General features: G+C 44.6%; 1 protein-coding gene across 1 annotated transcript in view; it reads left to right on the top strand.

Annotated features, from left to right (window-relative positions):
• The window catches only part of ASB3 (ankyrin repeat and SOCS box containing 3), a 151,104-nt gene extending 147,928 nt beyond the window's left edge, over positions 1–3,176 (top strand). Inside the window, exon 10 of the mRNA XM_088477995.1 lies at positions 2,681–3,176. Coding sequence (XP_088334121.1) covers positions 2,681–2,898 — 218 coding nt within the window. The 3' untranslated portion in view covers positions 2,899–3,176. The remainder of the gene's footprint in view (positions 1–2,680) is intronic.
• The last annotated feature ends 15,622 nt before the right edge of the window (positions 3,177–18,798 follow it).

Genomic DNA, 18,798 nt, shown 5'->3' with positions numbered 1-18,798 from the left:
TAAACTTGGTGGTGCAGAATTTTCTGAAAAGCGACAGGGGCGTGCAGGAGACGCTTTGGGTGGCCCGAAAAATTTCTGGCCACTTTCGCCATTCAGCGACTGCGTGCCGAAGACTGGAGCGCCAGCAAACACTCTTGAACCTGCCCCGCCATCACCTGAAGCAAGAGGTTGTGACGCGGTGGAACTCAACCCTCTATATGCTTCAGAGGATGTAGGAGCAGCAAAAGGCCATACAAGCCTATACATCCACCTATGACATAGGCAAAGGAGGGGGTATGCACCTGACTCAAGCGCAGTGGAGAATGATTTCCGTGTTGTGCAAGGTTCTCCAGCCCTTCGAACTTGCCACACGTGAAGTCAGTTCAGACACTGCCAGCTTGAGTCAGGTCATTCCCCTCATCAGGCTTTTGCAGAAGCAGCTGGAGAAAGTGAAGGAGGAGCTAAGACGGAGCGATTCCGCTCGGCATGTGGGACTTGTGGATGAAGCCCTTCATTCGCTTTGCCAGGATTCCAGGGTGGTTAATCTGTTGAAATCAGACCACTACGTTTTGGCCACCGTGCTCGATCCTAGGTTTAAAGCCTATGTGGTGTCTCTCTTTCCGGCCGACACAAGCCTGCAGAGGTGCAAAGACCTGCTGGTGAACACACTGTCAGCTGAAGCGGAACGTGACACGTCAACGGCTCCTTCTTCATTTTCTCCTGCAACTGGGGCTGCCAGGAAAAAACTTAGGTATCCTAAGCAACCCGCCGGCGGTGATGCAGGGCAGGCAGGACCAAGTTTGGACATCTGGTCCGGACTGAAGGACCTGGCAACAATTTCTGACATGTCTACTGTCACTGCATATGATACTGTCACCATTGACAGAATGGTGGAGGATTACATCGGTGACAGCATCCAAGTAGGCATGGCAGACAGTCCATACCTGTACTGGCAGGAAAAAGAGGCAATTTGGAGGCCCCTGTACAAACTGGCTCTATTTTACCTGAGTTGCCCCCCCCTCCAGTGTGTACTCCGAAAGAGTGTTTAGTGCAGCCGGGAACCTTGTCAGCGAAAGGCGTAGGAGGTTGCTTCCACAGAATGTGGAGAAGATGATGTTCATCAAAATGAATTATCAGCTCTTCCAGGGAGACCAGCCTCCAGAAGGTACAGAGGGACCTGTGGTGGTGGATTCAAGTGGGGACGAGTTAATACTTTGTGAGGATGAGGATGTACACACTGAAGAGGGTGAGGAATCGGTGGATGAGGAGGATGAGGATGACATCTTGCCTCCATAGAGCCAGTTTGTGCAGGGACACATTAATTGCCAGCTTGTTTTGTGGGGGCCCAAACGAACCAATCATTTCAGCCACAGTTGTGTGGCAGACCCTGGCGCTGAAATGATTGGTTTGTTAAAGTGTGCATGTCCTGTTTATACAACATAAGGGTGGGTGGGAGGGCCCAAGGACAATTCCATCTTGCACCTCTTTTTTTTCTTTGCATTATGTACAGTTTGGGGCCTAGTTTTTCAAACTGCCATCCTGTCTGCCACTGCAGTTTCACGCCTAGATGGGTCACGTGTTTGTGCCGCCCACTCGTGTCGCTTAGCATAGTCATCCAGCTACCTCGGTGCAACGTTTTGGACATAAAAACACTATTGTGAGGTGTGAGGTGTTCAGAATAGACTGGAAATGAGTGGAAATTAAGGTTATTGAGGTTAATAATAGCATAGGAGCAGAAAAACCTACAAATTCTGTGATTTTAGCTGTTTTTATGCTTTTTTAAAAAAAAATACAGATCCAAAACACAAAACCCAGAACCCAAAACACGGAAGGGTGGTTTTGGCAAAACCAATCCAGATCCAAAACACGAAGAAAGATCCAGATCCAAAACCAAAACACAAAACACGAAAAGTGGCCGGTGCACACCCCTAATTTATATTATTATAACTTTCTATTAGCAAATTGTAAATTATGGTCTTTAGAATATGTATGCAAAATTCTGCATTAAAATATACCACTACAAATACAGTTTTATATAAATAAAATCTATAGAGCACTGGATTTGTATGTTGTCTTTTAATGAATGCCTAATTCAATTCATGATTTTTAAATGGTGATATAATATTTAGTTTCAGTTTGTTATGTGCGAGGAGTTATATTGGCTTCTGGTTGGTAGATAAGTTTCCCAACTCCCCGCTCAAATAGTCTTGTAGGTTCTTAACTTATGTACAGTATGTCTTTGTGTGCAGGTCTGGAAATCATTTAACCTTTAAAAGGGAGATGAAAAAACATGGATCATGGAGATACAGGGAGTAGTGTGTGCATGTGATTATCAGCCTCTCGTGTAGCCCACACGGCGTCGCAAGAGTCGGAATGCTGTTGAGTGAACTAAGGAGGAGCTGTATCAAACCTTCCAAAGAGGACAAATAGAGAAGTTTCCCATAGCAGCTTCAAGTTATCATTTATCAAGTACATTCTATAAAATGATGGCTATAAGCTGATTGGTTGCTATGGGCAACTTCACCTTTCCGCTTTAGAAAGTTTGATACGTCTCCCCCATAAGTTCACTGCATTAGTAAAATGCAATAGTCAAGCTTAACACCCTGACATTAAACTGCATGAAATTTGTGATGGAGTATTTCCTTCCTCCAATGCACCCATCAAAAAAGAACATTTTGTTTATTTTTTTTCGCCTATGCAGCATCCATGCCAACGCTGATGCACCTCTGTCGGCTTAATATACGCTCCCTTCTGAACACGGGACGTTTACGATCCAGCAGCTGCATGTCCCAGCTCCCCCTTCCGGTCTGCCTACAAGAATATCTCCAGTATTCCGAGGTGCTGGGTCTCTATGGCATTGCCAGCAAAGATGATTCTCATGAGGATAAACTGGAAAATATCCCTCAAGCAAGTGAATGATTGAAATCCGTATATCACTGTGACTGGACATTTATACCCTGCTCTAGGTGGATTTCAGTATTAAATACTGCTTGTAAATATACTTTTTTTTTTTTAAAAGAAGCCTAGAAGATGTGTTTGTAATAAACGTATATGGATATGTGACGCTGTGCTGCAGGAAACGGAAAGCATCCATGTAAATAAAGATCATTGTTGTTTGTAATTTGATTTGTTCTTTCTAGAACATTTGTTTATTTTTTTAGCATATTTGTTTTATTAAAATTGACATGTACTTTTCAGACTTGCATGTTCATTCAGAGATATTTGATTATGGTGTTAGAGATCTTGGGATCTGCAGGCAGATTTTGTTGTTTTAAGTGATCTTTCAATATGAAAAATGTGCTGGGCATCAAAGTATGATTTATTTATTTATGTAATAATTTAACCATCCTTCAAGTTGGGCCGTAATGCTGCCCGCTTCTAGCTAGGGTGGGGAGGGGGGAATGTATCTCCAGCAAAGGGAAAGCTGACAAAGTGAATTGCTGTCTCAAGCAGTACAGGAGAAAAATTAGTTTCAATTAAAATGTATGTATCTCTGTTTAACTCCTTGGCTACGGAGCCCTTTTTGGACTGGTCACTTTGCAACATCAATGTCAGCAATTACTTATGCAGCACACACACACACACACAAATTATACATTGTTGTTTTTTGGGTTTTCTTTGGAAGATGCTGAATATCCAGAAGATAACATTAGTTCGCCTATTCGTCACACTGCAAAAACAATCTACCCAAAATGGGCAAAAAAGTGTTTGGAGGTATTTTTATTAGTAGTTTTTATTATTATTACAAGAAAGTGAACTGAAATCAATATTTGGGTTTTTTTGTATCCACCACCAAGAAAGACTTTGCGGTTCTTGCTTTTGACATAAATCCACCTTTCCAAAACAGCAAAAAATGGGAATCTACATATAGATTTTCAGTAATAAATATCTGCCCTTTTTTTTTTATGTGTTCGAATGAAGTGCATAAAATGTATAGAAATAATGGTAGCATGGGTGTATTTATAATAGGTGCATCTGAGTCCAGGAGGGTGCACACCGCACACCCTGCATCCATGCATTATACTTACCTCTCTGGAGTTCAGCGCCGTCCTTGCAGAAATCAATGGGAAATTTTGCAGTTGCACAGTGAAAGAGTGTCATCTGGAGGATGCACACGGGCCCCCCTCCTCTCTTAAACCTCCCCTGTATGGTAACCCCACAAGGCATACAATTTAGAAAATTAGACAGTCTAACGCATTAAAATTGGGGGACCCCTCTATTTATTAGACGCCGTATGGCTAAGTTACAGATTCAAATAATAATATCTGATGGGGCACAAACAAGCAGCCTAAACAATGATCGTATCAAAAATGTCACCACATTTTAACATTCACAAACAAAAGATATGACAAAATAAAGACGTTTTTATCATAAAGGGATTACCTTATAGACAATGAATGTCCATTCAGAAATGAGTCCTTGTACAGTATCTGGAGATGATCTTCCTTATATTCTCATCTCTTGGTGGGTTCTTCCATAGTCTCATCTCTTGGTGGGTTCTTCCATAGTCTCATCTCTTGGTGGGTTCTTCCATAGTCTCATCTCTTGGTGGTTTCTTCCATACTCTCATCTCTTGGTGGGTTCTTTCAGATCTAACTGACCATCATTCAATCACCTACTGCTGTTTTTAAACATCTGCACGGGGTGATTAATTCGTTTTGAAATACTGCACCATAATCGTTTCTTCTCTCCACATATTGATGAGAATATAAGGAAGATAATCTCCAGATACAAGGACTGCTTTCTGGAATAACTTCCATTGTCCATAAGGAAAGTAATCCCTTTATGATACTGTATATAAGCACCTTTACTGCGTCATATGTTTTGTTTATTCGATACGTTATGGATTCACCGCCTCTCCTCTTCAATGGCTGAGACCTATACCCACAAAGTACTGTGTTGAAACTAACTTTAAGAGCCTTCGACCACAGATGGTAGTTGCTAGAAAACAATTTTAACTAGAACTCTTACAGGTCTATCAAAAATATAAATTAAAATAACTGTGAGGGCGACAGGTAATGGCATTTTCTTGGAGGACTATTTCTGGTGGAGAGATACAGATGTGCATATTCGCATTGCAGACACAGCAAAGACCACTGAAAGGGCCTGATTCATCTCAGTGGTTGAGGGGTCTACATCTGGGCAGGACCCGTTCTGCATATGTGAAGAATGAATCCTGCGATCTTGCTCACAGATCCCCCAGCCGCAACTTGATTGACATGCTGCGGCGTTTGGGGAGCGGTGCTGGAGGCATGCGTGGTCACCACTCCTGGAAACAAGCTTTTTGCCCCCGTTTTCCCGCAGGGACGAGGCCAGGGTATGCAGTGAACGCAGGACCTGGAGTGACTAGAGGGGCTGTTTGGCATGACTGAAGCCACAATGTATGAGAGATGCCATCAGATAAGAGTAGCTGGGGACAGCAAAGGAATTTGTTTACATACAACAGTATCTTAAGATATAGGTCCTGTGTGAAATAACTAATTTAATAACTACAGTATATCAGGGTATTTTTTAATAATAGACCATTTTGAGGTTAACTTTGCGTGAAGTTACTGTTGATTATTATTGGGATCTTCTATTAAAGCGTCATTGAATAGTTAAGCATGCTCAACAGGGAACATGAGATAATATTTTCAGCGGAAAGTGAGATTGTGCCAGTTTTCTGATTAATTCATCATCTGCTGATCTTGTATTGATAGAAAGCTACATTGTTCTATCTATTTTGATTGTGTTTATAGGATCTCTGAAAAGGGCAAATTTGATTGACAGGCACTTGTGATTTTTAATGCTCCCAACAGAACAAAGGAAACAAAAGAACAAAAATAAACAAAGCTTTCTCTCCAAGTTACCTTACTGTATCAGAAAAGTAGTTTCATCGCGACAGTACTTCATAGGGCATGCCCCATTTGCTCTCACAAGATGGTGCTAGTGTGTGTAAAGGAATGTTTTTTAAAAATAAATCATAAATTTTTTTTTTTTTATGTCCATATACATTTTTAGATTTCTATGGGCATAGATTATCTTAATCACCATTATGTTTTCACTGCCAGCAGAAATCCCTGTTCTATAGACAAGTTACTCGTCACTGCATGTTCCATGAAAAGCCTAAGGAACTTGGGGGCCTTGGAGAGAGATAAAGTGAACGAGGATAAAGTACCATCTAATTAGCTTCTAACTGTCACTTTACAGGCTGTGTTTTAAAAATAACAGGAGCTGATTGGTTGGTACTTTAACTCCATCCACTTTATCTCTCTCCATGGCTTAGTACATAAACCCCTGGAACCCCAGAACATGAGTAGACTTTTGCTCTCCACATACTGGAACACATACTTATGGTAATGTACTAAGTAGGGAAGCCAAGCCCACCACATTTTTGTAGTCCTGGGATATGTCATTGAAAAAACCTGAATCCCAGGATTGAAGTGTACAAAGATATCCTTGCTTCCCACTTTCCTTCTCCCTCGTCCTCCCTGATATTCCTCCCCCCGCCACCCCCAGCAGTGGTCAGAATTCAGATGGGGTTTCTTTTGTCGGCAGGCACATTGTCTGATAACAGCCCTCTGCCATGCTCAGCTGTAGTAAAAGAAGAGGAGTCCTTTGATGCAGCTGCTCTCAGTCACTGATTTTCTGGGAGAGTGCAGCACAGTGATGACGTCACCGCACAGTGTGCTTCCAGAGCAACTGCATCATAGGACTCTATCTATTCTACAGGCAGCTGGGAGAGCCTGAGAAGACTATAATTAGACCGGAACCAAGAAGGCAAGTATTATCTTACAGCACCCAGTCCAATCAACAGTGTGTTTTGAATCCTGTTATATCTGGGATTTAATTATTATAATTATTATAATTTTGGGACTCAAAAACATCCAGGATTCCAGTATGGGCTACTAAGTAGCAATGGGCCTGATTAAGAAGTGGCAGAATTAAATTATTATATTCTGCGCATGCGTCCCAATAGCTACCGCTGGGGGGGACTGAATGGAGAAACATGCAATTCTGATGGGTGCTCCGATGGTGGTCAGCGGTGGGCGTGTCAGTTTCAGGGACTGCTTTGGAAGACGCAGTTCGATGGTGGGATTATTTGCTCACAGCACCAGATTAGAGCCGCACCCATTGGGTGTCTCAGTAGGAAGCCCAGCGGCTGCAGCATTAGTATAAATTTGCAGTAGTGACTACTATAGTAACTCATTCCACCTTTGAATGAAGCCCAATGTTGCAGAGTTTAGCTTCAGCATTAATCATTGCAAGAAGGGCAGCTATTAATATTTGGCTAACAGTCTTAACTTGCAAATTCATTGTTATGATACACCTGAGCAATTGCATAAAACCTCTAGAACCATACTACAGAGGTCTCCTTCCTATAACAATCGCCCTTTTCTCATACAGAGACGCTCCCACCGGTTCTGATTTGCCGCCAGGTCTTCAACTCAGGAAAGTAGAGGTTTATACAGTTATCAGGTGATCACTGGGTTAATGCTGGATTAGCAGAATAACATGTGAATACAATGAGACTGTATAATAGACTAGTGGTTTTAGATAATAACAACAGGAGCTGTAACACGATAGCTTGATAATGATACTTGCAAACAAATGACACTTTTCTAATATTAAGTAAGGTGATATTTAACAACAAGTGATGCAGGAAGCAGGAGTCCATGGCTCAAACTGGATAGCACACAGATTCAGGATACCAGCAGTACTAGCCAAACAAATCAGCATGCTTACACCAAAGCATGAAGCTATACCTGAAGAGGTGAAGGCCTGGCTCCCTTTTAACTAGGGATGTGCAGGCTCGGTTCCGTTCTGATTTTTTTAACACACACAGAGCAATAACATCAATTAAGACCAACCCCCTGCAATCGAAATAAGTTACAGGTATGATGCTGCACATAGGAGAGCAACTAGTGAGAATCGCAGCAATTAAACACCAGCTGCAGGTATTCCTGCGCAGTCTTTGATCACATACACTGACATCCCAATCTCAGCAATGACCGGGACCAGCATGCACAGTGGTTACTGCTGCTGGTGTTCATACCTCCTAGCAACCAGCAGGAACTGAGGAGGTAGTGAAACTCCACGCTGTCCACTGCAACTCCTAACATTCACAAAAAAACAAGGCTTGTCGTTTTCAGGACAGTGACATTTCAATTCTCATTTTATTGCAACCAGAAAATATTGGAATGGTAAGAAAGTATTCAGTTCTCCTGTTTCAGATGGTCTTCATATTATGTATCCTTAGGACAAGGAAGAAAAGGGACGGAGCAAGCTAATCTTCAGTGACTAGACAGGACACTCCCTCTGAGAAATGGAGAGAAAAATTATTTTATTTTTGGGTACTATAAAGGGACTTACCACTGGTGTCTGGAGAAAACTCTGCTCATATTTTTCTGGTAGATCTCAGGGAGGTGCTGCATTCAAAAAAGTCAAATGGAACAACGGGGCTAGACAGCTTTATATGAGGAAATAGGGAGCTATCAGATTCAGGGAAAATAAAACATAGGTCTAATACCGTCCAAGTATAATAGAGCTGGGGTGGAACTTTGGCTTTATAAAAGTGCCGGTTCCTGTGGGTGAGGTGATAGATGCAGACCAAATGCTGGCTAATCTAAAATAGCTAGTAATAATCAAGGGAGTATTGAATCTTCGTTTGAGCATTGCCATCCTGACAAATGTTAAGATTGTTTCACGTTATGATCATCCTTTTGAAGGTGTTAGATTCACACTTTATTATATGATCCTGTACACAAGTGACTCCAAATTGTTGGTACATTTCTTAGTTCTTCTTTTGTGGGTAGATTCATAATATATGCTTTGTCAGTGAAGCCTGAGGACAATAAATCAGAAGGGATCTTGAGACATCTAGTTTTCAGGTTCCATGCCAATATAAGATTGTAGAATGGCCAATTATTATACTACTTCTCTGTTACTTTAATATTGTTATGACTCTGCCATTGTATTGGTTGTCGCCTGCAGTACCTCTGTGCTACCAGAGGTGCTGCTGTGATCGGACATTCTCTCCTCTCATGTATTGTAGGAGTATATCTGGTGTCTCCTGCAATCACCTGCACCTGTGTCACTGTTATATATATATATATCTCACCTGGCACATTGCTGATCATTATTGCAGTTTCCCGTTTTGTCATGTGAGAAGGTTGCTGGTCCTTTTCATGCTCCCTGGATTTATCAAGTCATGTTTTCAGTCATGTTTGTAGCTTGAGAAAGAGGGTATGCTTCATGTCATTACTGACTCACTGTGCCTGAGCCTGTCATTATTATTTGTCTGTTTACTGCATCCCTGTTTCTGCCTACTTCACTGTTCTGGACTTTGTTTAAAAAACCAGTGTACCTAAGTGCCTGTCTTTCCTAGAGGACTCTGCAGCTCCCCCAAATTCCAGTTTGTCTACCATAATCCTGGTACATCTCGGTAAGCTTACATCCAGCTCCTCAGTCTGTCTGCAATATTCAGTATCTGCTAATCAAGTATTACACACTCATGAATAACTGCTTGTCAAGTGCTTATTTATATGCCAGTGTTTCTGCATACCCAGCCACAGTTTGTCCCCATTATCAATTGCCTGCTATCCAGCCATACCCAAAGTTGGATTATTTCTTCTGATTCTGTGTGTCCTGCAATAAACACCTTTAATGTATCCATACATCCAGTGACATTGTGTTTCTGGTACACTCCAGGGGTTTATCCATAACGGAATGATCAGCCTAAACAAGCCAGGTAATGCTTAAGAGTCTATTGCTTTGGATTCTCTAATTAAGCTCTTTGTTGCAGAACTCCCTAGTATTCAGTCATGTCATTCTTCCCTGTGGAAATGTTTCACTAAACTCCTTGCAAACGGACATCATACTGCTGCGCGCTCAGATAACACAGATTCTAACTTTTTTTGCCTGAATTTTTAAGGAAATTTCTGCATTCCTCCAAGTTGATTTTCCTTCCAGTGCAACTGCAGTTCCTGAAAATCTGGCAGTAAACTGTATTCATGCACCCCAAAAGGGGTCTACTAGCTACACAATTCGCAGAGGGTTTTCGCTCCATGTGTGTTACAAGTTGCGGGCATGACTTGTCTCCCTCTAGCAGTTTACCTTCTCCTGACGCTGTTGTTCCTGTTCCATCAGTTGCTAGGCGATCTGCACGTCACAGGAGGGCACGGGTTTTCCACAGCACGGTGTGATTGGTTCCTTCACCTATTTGTGCACGCTGGCATTTTGCAGCCTCGCGGACTATATCGTTCCTTTTGGTTCCCTCAGGTCTGCTGCATGGTCAGAATTCTGTGCTCTCTTGCTACATTGTGCCCTGGTTCTCCAGCAGTATTGCCTAGCCACTGTCTATCGGCTTCCCAGCCACACCAGCAGCTTCTGTGCTGCCACCCCAGCCACTGCATCGGCTTCCCAGCCATACAAGCAGCTTCCGTGCTGCCACTGGCTCACCAGCCACTGCATCGGCTTCCCAGCTGCACCAGCAGCTTCCGTGCTGCCACCAGCTCACAAATCACTGCATCGGCTTCTCAGCCGCACCAGCAGCTTCCGTGCTGCCATGGGCTCTCAAAGCCGCATCTCAAGTACATCAACTTGTGTACCGGCTCCCAAGCCGCACCATCGGCTCTCAAAGCCGCATCTCAAGTACACCAACTTGTGTACTGGCACCCAAGGCGCACCATCGGCACCTCAGCTGCATCATCCGCTCCGTAAGCCACAACATCTAATACTGACTCCTACCAGCTCAAATCCACACCATCGGCACCTTAGCCGCACTATCAGCTCTCAAAGCCGCACCATCAATTCACTCATTTTTGCTACCGGCCCAAAGTCGCATCGTCTGCTCTCAAAGCCAAACCTTCCTGCACATCGGCACTCAGGTCGCACCACTGTCTCTCCAGCCACACCATCGGGTCTCTAGTTGCCTCGTTGACACTTCCTCACCACTGGATCTCATCACCACTGGATCTCATCAAACACCCGCATAAGCCATTACTACCCCGAGTATTAAGTCCAGGTGGCCACCTAAGTGCCGGTGAATGTCTTTAGTACTAAGGGAACAATGGGTTGCTGTTAGTGGCGGAAGACCTCGCTAGGCCGTGTTCTAGCGGGCTTACTCGGAGAAGTCTTTCCGATTCGTAACATTATAGTCGGCCTAATAGAAACGGAGCTAATATGGAATGGGCAGAATCCGGCCTAGGTGCTTGCTGCACAAATCCAAGTGCTTTTCCACAAGGTCCAAGAGCTGAGCTTGAGGAGGTCCAAGCTCCTGCTGCTCCTGTCCACCTCAAAGAGCCTAAAATGAACTTGCCTGACCAATTTTCTGGGGATCGCCGGCAGTTCCTCAACTTGCGCGAAAGTTGCAAGCTGTATTTCTGGCTACATCCTCTCTCCTCAGGGACAGAATCGCAACGAGTAGGACTGGTTATTTCCCTTCTCCAAGGGGATTCACAGACTTGGGCCTTCGTGTTGCCCGCAGCCCATGCCGCTGTCAGGGTTCGGCCTAGGATCGGCAGTTACTCACCCCAGCACCGGCTTCCCCTGACTTCTCGTGTGGTCAGCCGTCAGGTGCGGCAGCGAGTGACACGCTGAGGATTTTGCCTTAGGTGCTCTTGGACTTTCATGTGTGGCTTACCGTCATGGGCGCCGCCATGTTAGTCTTTCTCACCTAACTATTCTTTCAACCAGTGGTAGCGTAGTCTCGGTCAGCTAACGCTGATCTCCAATGAACTGCTACCTTAGGGTATATAACTGGGCTCTGGACACCAGTAAGTTGAGTGTGCAACATCGTCACTACTGGTTCATGCTTGTTGTCATTCTGTTCTAGGTTCCTGTTCCTCACTCTTGAGTTATTGCCAAATATCTCGATACCACCCTCCGGTGCATCTGGATTCGCACGTTGTGTACTCGGTACACACAACTGAGTACAACTACTGAACCATCCTAAGGTGCATCTGGACTTGCACCTTGTGTACTCAGTACACACAACTGAGTAAAACTACCGAACCATCCTTTGGTGCATCTAGATTCGCACGTTGTGTACTCGGTACACACAACTGGGTACAATTACCAAACTATCCACCGGTGCGTCTGGATTCACATGTTGTGTACCCAGTACACACAACTTTGGAACCACTCTCCAGTGCATCTGGATTCGCACATCGTGTACTCTGTATACACCAACCAAGTTCAACCACTGAATCACCTTCTGTACCAACGGTGCACCAGTATCCACACTCTGCAGTCAGCGCAACCACCACCCTCCTCCAGTGTCAGCAGAGGGTATTGGTATGAAATACCGCCGGCCACATGGCCGGCTGTTCGATTCCCGGCAGCGGCGGCCCGACATCAGCAGAGATCCCGGCAGCGGAAGCCCAACAGCGCTGGAAATCCCGATCGTGGATAGGTAAGTATTGTCTAGCCTAACCTAACCCTCCTTAGGGGTGCCACACCCTAACCTCCGCCCAAGTGCCTAACCCTAACCACCCCCTTCCCCGCTGCCTAAACCTAAGCCAGCCCCCGGGGTGCCTAACCCTAAGTCCCCCCCGGGGTGCCTAACCCTCCCTCCCCCTAGCCTAACCCTCCCGGGGGCGTGCCTTCCTGCTGGAGGCATTCCCAAGGGAACGCCTACCGTCAGAAGCCGGCCCACTGACATCACTAGTGATGTCAGTGGGAGTGATTTTGGCTCTGATAGAGCCAAAATCACTCCGGGCCTTGCGGTTGAAAACCTCAACCGCAGGCTCCGGCTCGCAGTTTCGATGGTCACGACCATCGCGGCCATCAAACTACACGCTCGTATAGGCTGTGGGTGGTGACCCACAGCTATACGAGCGTCCAGGAGGACGCTCCATTTTTATGGAGGGCGGCCCTCATTCAGAGCGTGCGCTCTGCTCAGAGCATACGGCTCTGAATGAGGGCCAAAGATGTTTGCGAATTTGCCCTGGCATGTGAGATCTGTGCTTGAAACAAAACACCTTGGACAGCCCCTTCTGGCCTGTTGCTGCCTCTCTCCATACCTAAAAGACCTTGGACACACCTAGCTATGGACTTTGTCATTGACCTCTCAGTTTCTGCCCAAAACTCCGTCATCTGGACTGTGGTGGACTGCTTTAGCAAGATGGCACATTTCATCCCATTGACCAAGCTACCCTCTGCTAATGAGCTTTCAGCATATCTTTCGCCTGCATAGTCTGCTGGAGGATATAGTGTCAGATCGAGGAACATAATTTGTGGCACAATTTTGGAGAGCCTTTTCGTCATCCTTGGGCATTTGCCTCAGTCTTTCCTCAGGGTATTATCTGCAGTCCAGCATACTAACTAGTCCCTGGAGCAGTATCTACACTGTTGTGTTTCCAAATGCCATAATGACTGGGTTTCTCATCTGCCGCTGGCTGAATTTGCCTTTATCAACTTGTGCCATTCAGCTTCTTCAAGCCGCACCATCACCTCTCAAAGCTGCATCTCAAGTACACCAACTTGTGTACCTGCTCCCAAGCCACACCATTGGCTTTCAAAGCCGCATCTCAAGTACACCAACTTGTGTACCGGCCCCCAAGCCACACCATTGGCTCTCAAAGCCGCATCTCAAGTACACCAACTTGTGTACCTGCCTCCAAGCCACACCATTGGCTCTCAAAGCTGCATCTCAAGTACACCAACTTGTGTACCTGCCTCCAAGCCACACCATTGGCTCTCAAAGCTGCATCTCAAGTACACCAACTTGTGTACCGGCTCCCAAGCTGCACTATCGGCACCTTAGCCGCATCATTGGCTCCCAAAGCCACAACACAAATCACTGCATCTGCTTCCCAGCCGCACCAGCAGCTTCCGTGCTGCCACCGGCTCCCAAGCCACTCCATCGGCTCTCCAAGCCGCATCTCAAGTACACCAACTTGTGTACCGGCTCCCAAGCCACACCATTGACTCTCAAAGCCGTATCTCAAGTACACCAACTTGTGTACCGGCTACCAAGCCACAACATTGGTTCTCAAAGCCGTATCTCAAGTACACCAACTTGTGTACCTGCTCCCAAGCCACAACATTGGTTCTCAAAGCCGTATCTCAAGTACACCAACTTGTGTACCGGCTCCCAAGCTGCAACATTGGCACCTCAGCCGCATCATCGGCTCCCAAAGCCACAACATCTAATTCTTACTCCTACTACCGGCTCAAAGCCGCACTATCGGCACCTTAGCCACACTATCGGCTCTCAAAGCCTCACCATCAATTCACTTATTTCTGCTACCGGCTCAAAGCCGCACCATCGGCTCCTAAACCTCATTGTCTGCTCCCAAAGCCACTGGATCCCATCAGACACCTGCGTAAGCCACTACTACCCCGAGTATTAAGTCCAGGCAGCCACCTAAGTACTGGTGAATGTCTTTAGTACTAAGGGAACAACGGGTGGCTGTTAGTGGCGAAAGACCTCGCTAGGCCAGGTTCTAGGGGGCTTACTTGGATTAGTCTTTGGGATTTGTAACAATGTGTTACTGCAACCCCTAATGTTTTTCAACCAGACACTGAGAATATCAAGGGTTCAAGTGGTCCTCATGCTCCTCTTACTGAATCAGAGTGAGCTTTTCAGAGATTTAATCAATTGTGTTTATATTGTGCCAGTCCTGAACACTTTCCGTGCTCCTGTCCTTTAAACATGCCCAATATTGGAGGAGGTTTTGTGTGTTCTGTCCTTGAAAAGGGATTCATGGCCACCTGTTCCCACCAGGGGGACATCATGCCCAGCCAGTCCCAGCAGGGAGACTTCATGTCCAGCTGGTCCCATCAGGGGGACTTCATTCCCAGCCGGTCCCACAAGGTGGAACTCTATGTCTTGTGGTCCCAAGGAGAGACTTTGTCTTGCTGGTCCCAAGGAGTAACTTCATGGCTTGCCTGCTGGTCTCAAGGAAGGACTGTTTGTTAATTTAACCAGAGCTTTTCAGCCAGAGATGCCTCACAGAGCTTTTCAGTCAGAGATGCCTCACGAATCTGCTGAGACAGAGATGCCATACAATTCCGTATATTTTGCCAGTGCCGCAGACTCAGGAGAGGTCGCCAGTGCCGCAGACCCAGAAGGAGAGGTCACCAGTGCTGCAAATCCAGGATGAGTCTCTATTACGTCCTAGCTCAGGAGGGGTCTCCAAGTATCTTGCCCCAAGAGGGGGCTTCAAGTATCCTGCCAGTTCCTGTAAAGCACTAAACTTGTCAGTTGTCTCACATTATTGCACTGGCCACTGGGCCTAAAGATGTTATTGCGCCGGGCTCTGGGTCTGAGGACACTATTGCCCTGGCTTCTGGGCCTGAGGATATTATTGCCTTCGCCTCCGGGTCTGAGGATTTTTGCCCTTGGCATGAGGAGAGTGCTGCTGTGTCAGCCACCAGTCCGAATGTTGCTTTGTTTTTCAGGTCACTCAAGGCTTGTGGTTCGCCAGAGGTCCGAGACATGCCACATATGCCTGCTTTGCCTGTCGTGCCACAGATGCCTGTTGAGTCCCAGATGCCTGCCTTGCCTGTGAAGCCACTGATGCCTGATGTGCCACAGATGCCTGTCTTGCCTGAGGTGCAGCTGATGCCCGAGGGGTCACTTATTTCTGCCATGCTCGAGGGATCACCGAGTTCTGCATACACGAGGGGTCACAGAGTTCTGCCATGATCGAGAGGGGTCATCGAGTTCTGCTGTGCCTGAGATGCCACAGATTCCTGTTCCACCTGAGGTGCCTGCTTTGCCAGAGGTCCAAGGGATGTCTCCTGCCAGTCCAGTGCCTCCTATGTTTGTCCATCCCAGAGGTGACTGTCGAGTATTTTACACTTGTGACTAACTGCTTGTCAAGTGCTTATTTATATGTCAAGTGTTTCTGCATATCCAGCCACAGTTTGTCTCCATTATTAATTGCCTGCTACCCAGTCACACCCAAAATTGGATTACTTCTGCTGATTATGTGTGTCCTGCAATCAACACCTTTAATTTATCCATACATTCCGTGACATTGTGTTTCTGGTACACTCCAGGGGTTATCCCTAACAGTAATACTAAAATCCGTGCATGGCTACAGTTCTTCTAAGTGAACCAAAGCATTTTGTCCATGAGTCAGTCTTCTTCGGGGATAATCCTAAAGTAGTCTGGTTGACGTTCTTCAACACCAGGTTGCATTACAGTACTTTGGACCATTACTTTATATTCAGTGCTAATATGGATCCTATGGGCAACACCACATTTTGGAGCACTCTTTCATATAAATGAATGCATACTAGTTTTTAAAATATTATGTACAGCACCTGATGGTAAGCAAAGTAGATATGACATAAAAAATGGAACAGTTTGATGACACAATTGAATTTCACTATCATTAAATGTGATAAAAATTACTACCTATTTCATTTTTATTGCACATTTTCTTGTGTTTATTCATATTTCAAAACTTTTTTTTTTAATAAATTGTGAGGGTTTTAGAAAAACTACCAAGAACCCACATTATGGCTGGCAAAGCAACGTCCAAATAGTCATACATAACCCTATTCACACACAAGACTAGTGCAGTTCAGATATGTACATTCTCTTAAATGGGAGCTTTTCCCATGCCAAAATACCTGCTCATGTATCATCCTTGTCTCTCTCCAGTGATACTCTTCTAGTTCTGTGAAATGACAATGCGTTTACAGATTGTAGCATAGCCGAGCATATTCTTGGCTCATCGTTTAATGAGAATTAATATAATTTCCAACTTCTGCTAAGCAGCTTTTGGATTCCAATGCCCCAAGCCATCTGTGTAGTCAAGTAACCGTATACACCCTCCCTTTACAATTGTAAACATTACCTGTACACATTTAATGCAAAACACCTGTTGTACAAAACTCTGGCGCTATGTATGCATTAGTGGTAAACCGGATGATTGAGAACAAAACTGTAAACAATAGTAAAACACAGCGACAACATTTTATTTCTGAAAGTTTTACGTAAAAAATAAAAATATATAAATCTGATTTTCACATTCACATTTTTTTTTGTCCTATTGCTGTTTTGCTAATACACAGTTCAGTACCTCGTTACAAGCAACAGAAACAGGTGTTAATTGAGGTTGGGAATATGAGACCCATGAATAGCATCTGTTTATGCCCCTCTGACTGGTTAATACTTATCATAACATTTAATTCACTGGTTTAGTATATGGATGACAAAGTCTATTATGAGTCATTAGAAGTGTTTATAACCATCTCTCTTGCAGCAAGATGGTTTTGGTAGAACATCAGTCCATCTGGTAACCAAAGATAACACACGGTAGTAAAATATAATAGCCAAGGTTAATATGCAAGAGTTTGATATAACGTTAATGGCAAGATTTTATTTTAGAGCCGTAGGACCGTCTGCTTCCCTAAATTCACTACCGGTGAAGATTTAAATTGTTTTCTTTATTTTGCTAATCTTTAGAACAATTATTTACGTGTAATGATTATTTACAAGACATACTCTTATTAGAACTTTGATTCCTCTCTAAGTAAGATTGAATGAACGTGGCAGAATTTCAGCACCATATTAGGGACAGCCAGCCAAATAATGACAACAGGACAAATCAACAGGTTTATTTAAAACAAAGTGAAAGGTGCACAGGGCCTGATTGAGACCCGGACGCTAAGCCGCGGATGCACGTTATGGGCAATTATCGCACGTTTGCGTATGCATCAAAATACGCATGTGCGAACCAGTCACTGCATCCGGGAATCGTGCACTCGTAGTTCACAGACTGGACACTATATTGAGTGGCAGCGCCTTTTGTGGTGCTGCGACCGCAGGTGTGTCTGGCCGTCAAAACGGCGTCTTATGGGTGTGTATAATTAGCAAAGAAGCGTAATTTTGCACGTCACTTGGTTGTATTTCAGCCTGCAGTGATCACAGTGCTTGCGGTGGGGTTGGGTCGACCTCAAGGACTGCGAGCAATTCCGATGGCTCTCGATGGTCATGATTAATCATACACTTCCTGGAGATGACGTATGTTAAGAAAGAAAAGTGTCTTTAGACTGGCATGTGCTCACTCTGTCGTCACTCTCTAAGACATAGAGGGCGTCCATAAGCCAGATAGTGCGATCGCGGAATTTGCATAACCGGCCCCTTTTAGCTGTGAGAGAGCGCGGCTTAGCGTCCGGGTCTGAATCGACCCCACAGTTCAAAATAAATATGACAAGACAATAGAAGATAAACAATCCTAAAGAGCTCACAAGACTAAATCCCCCCCCAAAAATACTTTTCTTTCTGATTTCCCTTTGAGCAACCACACTTGGGATGGCTATTGATCCTCATAACTATACTGTGCTATTGTATTTTTGCAGTCTTCAATTCCTAATCTGCAAAAGCCCTAAAGATAATTTGCATCTCAAACTAAAATTTCAGATTACACAAGAGCAGTTTTACAATAAGCTTCATCTCACAGGAAATACAAGATCAGAAGAGAGCTTTAGTAAACAAGACAAATCATACATATTTTAATATCTAAAGACCTAAAAACAATTCACAATATGGAAAAAAAAAAGTATAACGCAATTAAAGGCTGGTGCGTTTCATCTGAATGCTTCAAAATAAATGAATGTGCGTTATTAATATTCAGTAAGAATGATGTTTATAAATGCGGTGTGACTAGTAAATGGATGACATTTTTCAAATGGCTTTTTGATAATGAATGGATTCATTCTGCTCTTAACGTGCGTACACACTGGGCGATAAAGTGGACGACTGAACGATATCATTATCGTTCTTTCGTCCACTTTATCGTCCATTTTGAAGCCCAAAAAGATGAACGATAACGACGACGCGCGTTCCAGCGGGTCGTTCGTCATCACCGTTCATCG

Source organism: Taudactylus pleione, unplaced genomic scaffold (genome assembly GCF_031769625.1).
Source record: "Taudactylus pleione unplaced genomic scaffold, aTauple2 ptg000206l, whole genome shotgun sequence".
In the NCBI taxonomy this organism is placed as follows: Eukaryota; Metazoa; Chordata; class Amphibia; order Anura; family Myobatrachidae; genus Taudactylus; species Taudactylus pleione.
The sequence above is the reverse complement of the archived record's forward strand: the minus strand, read 5'-3'. Positions and strand labels throughout refer to the sequence as shown.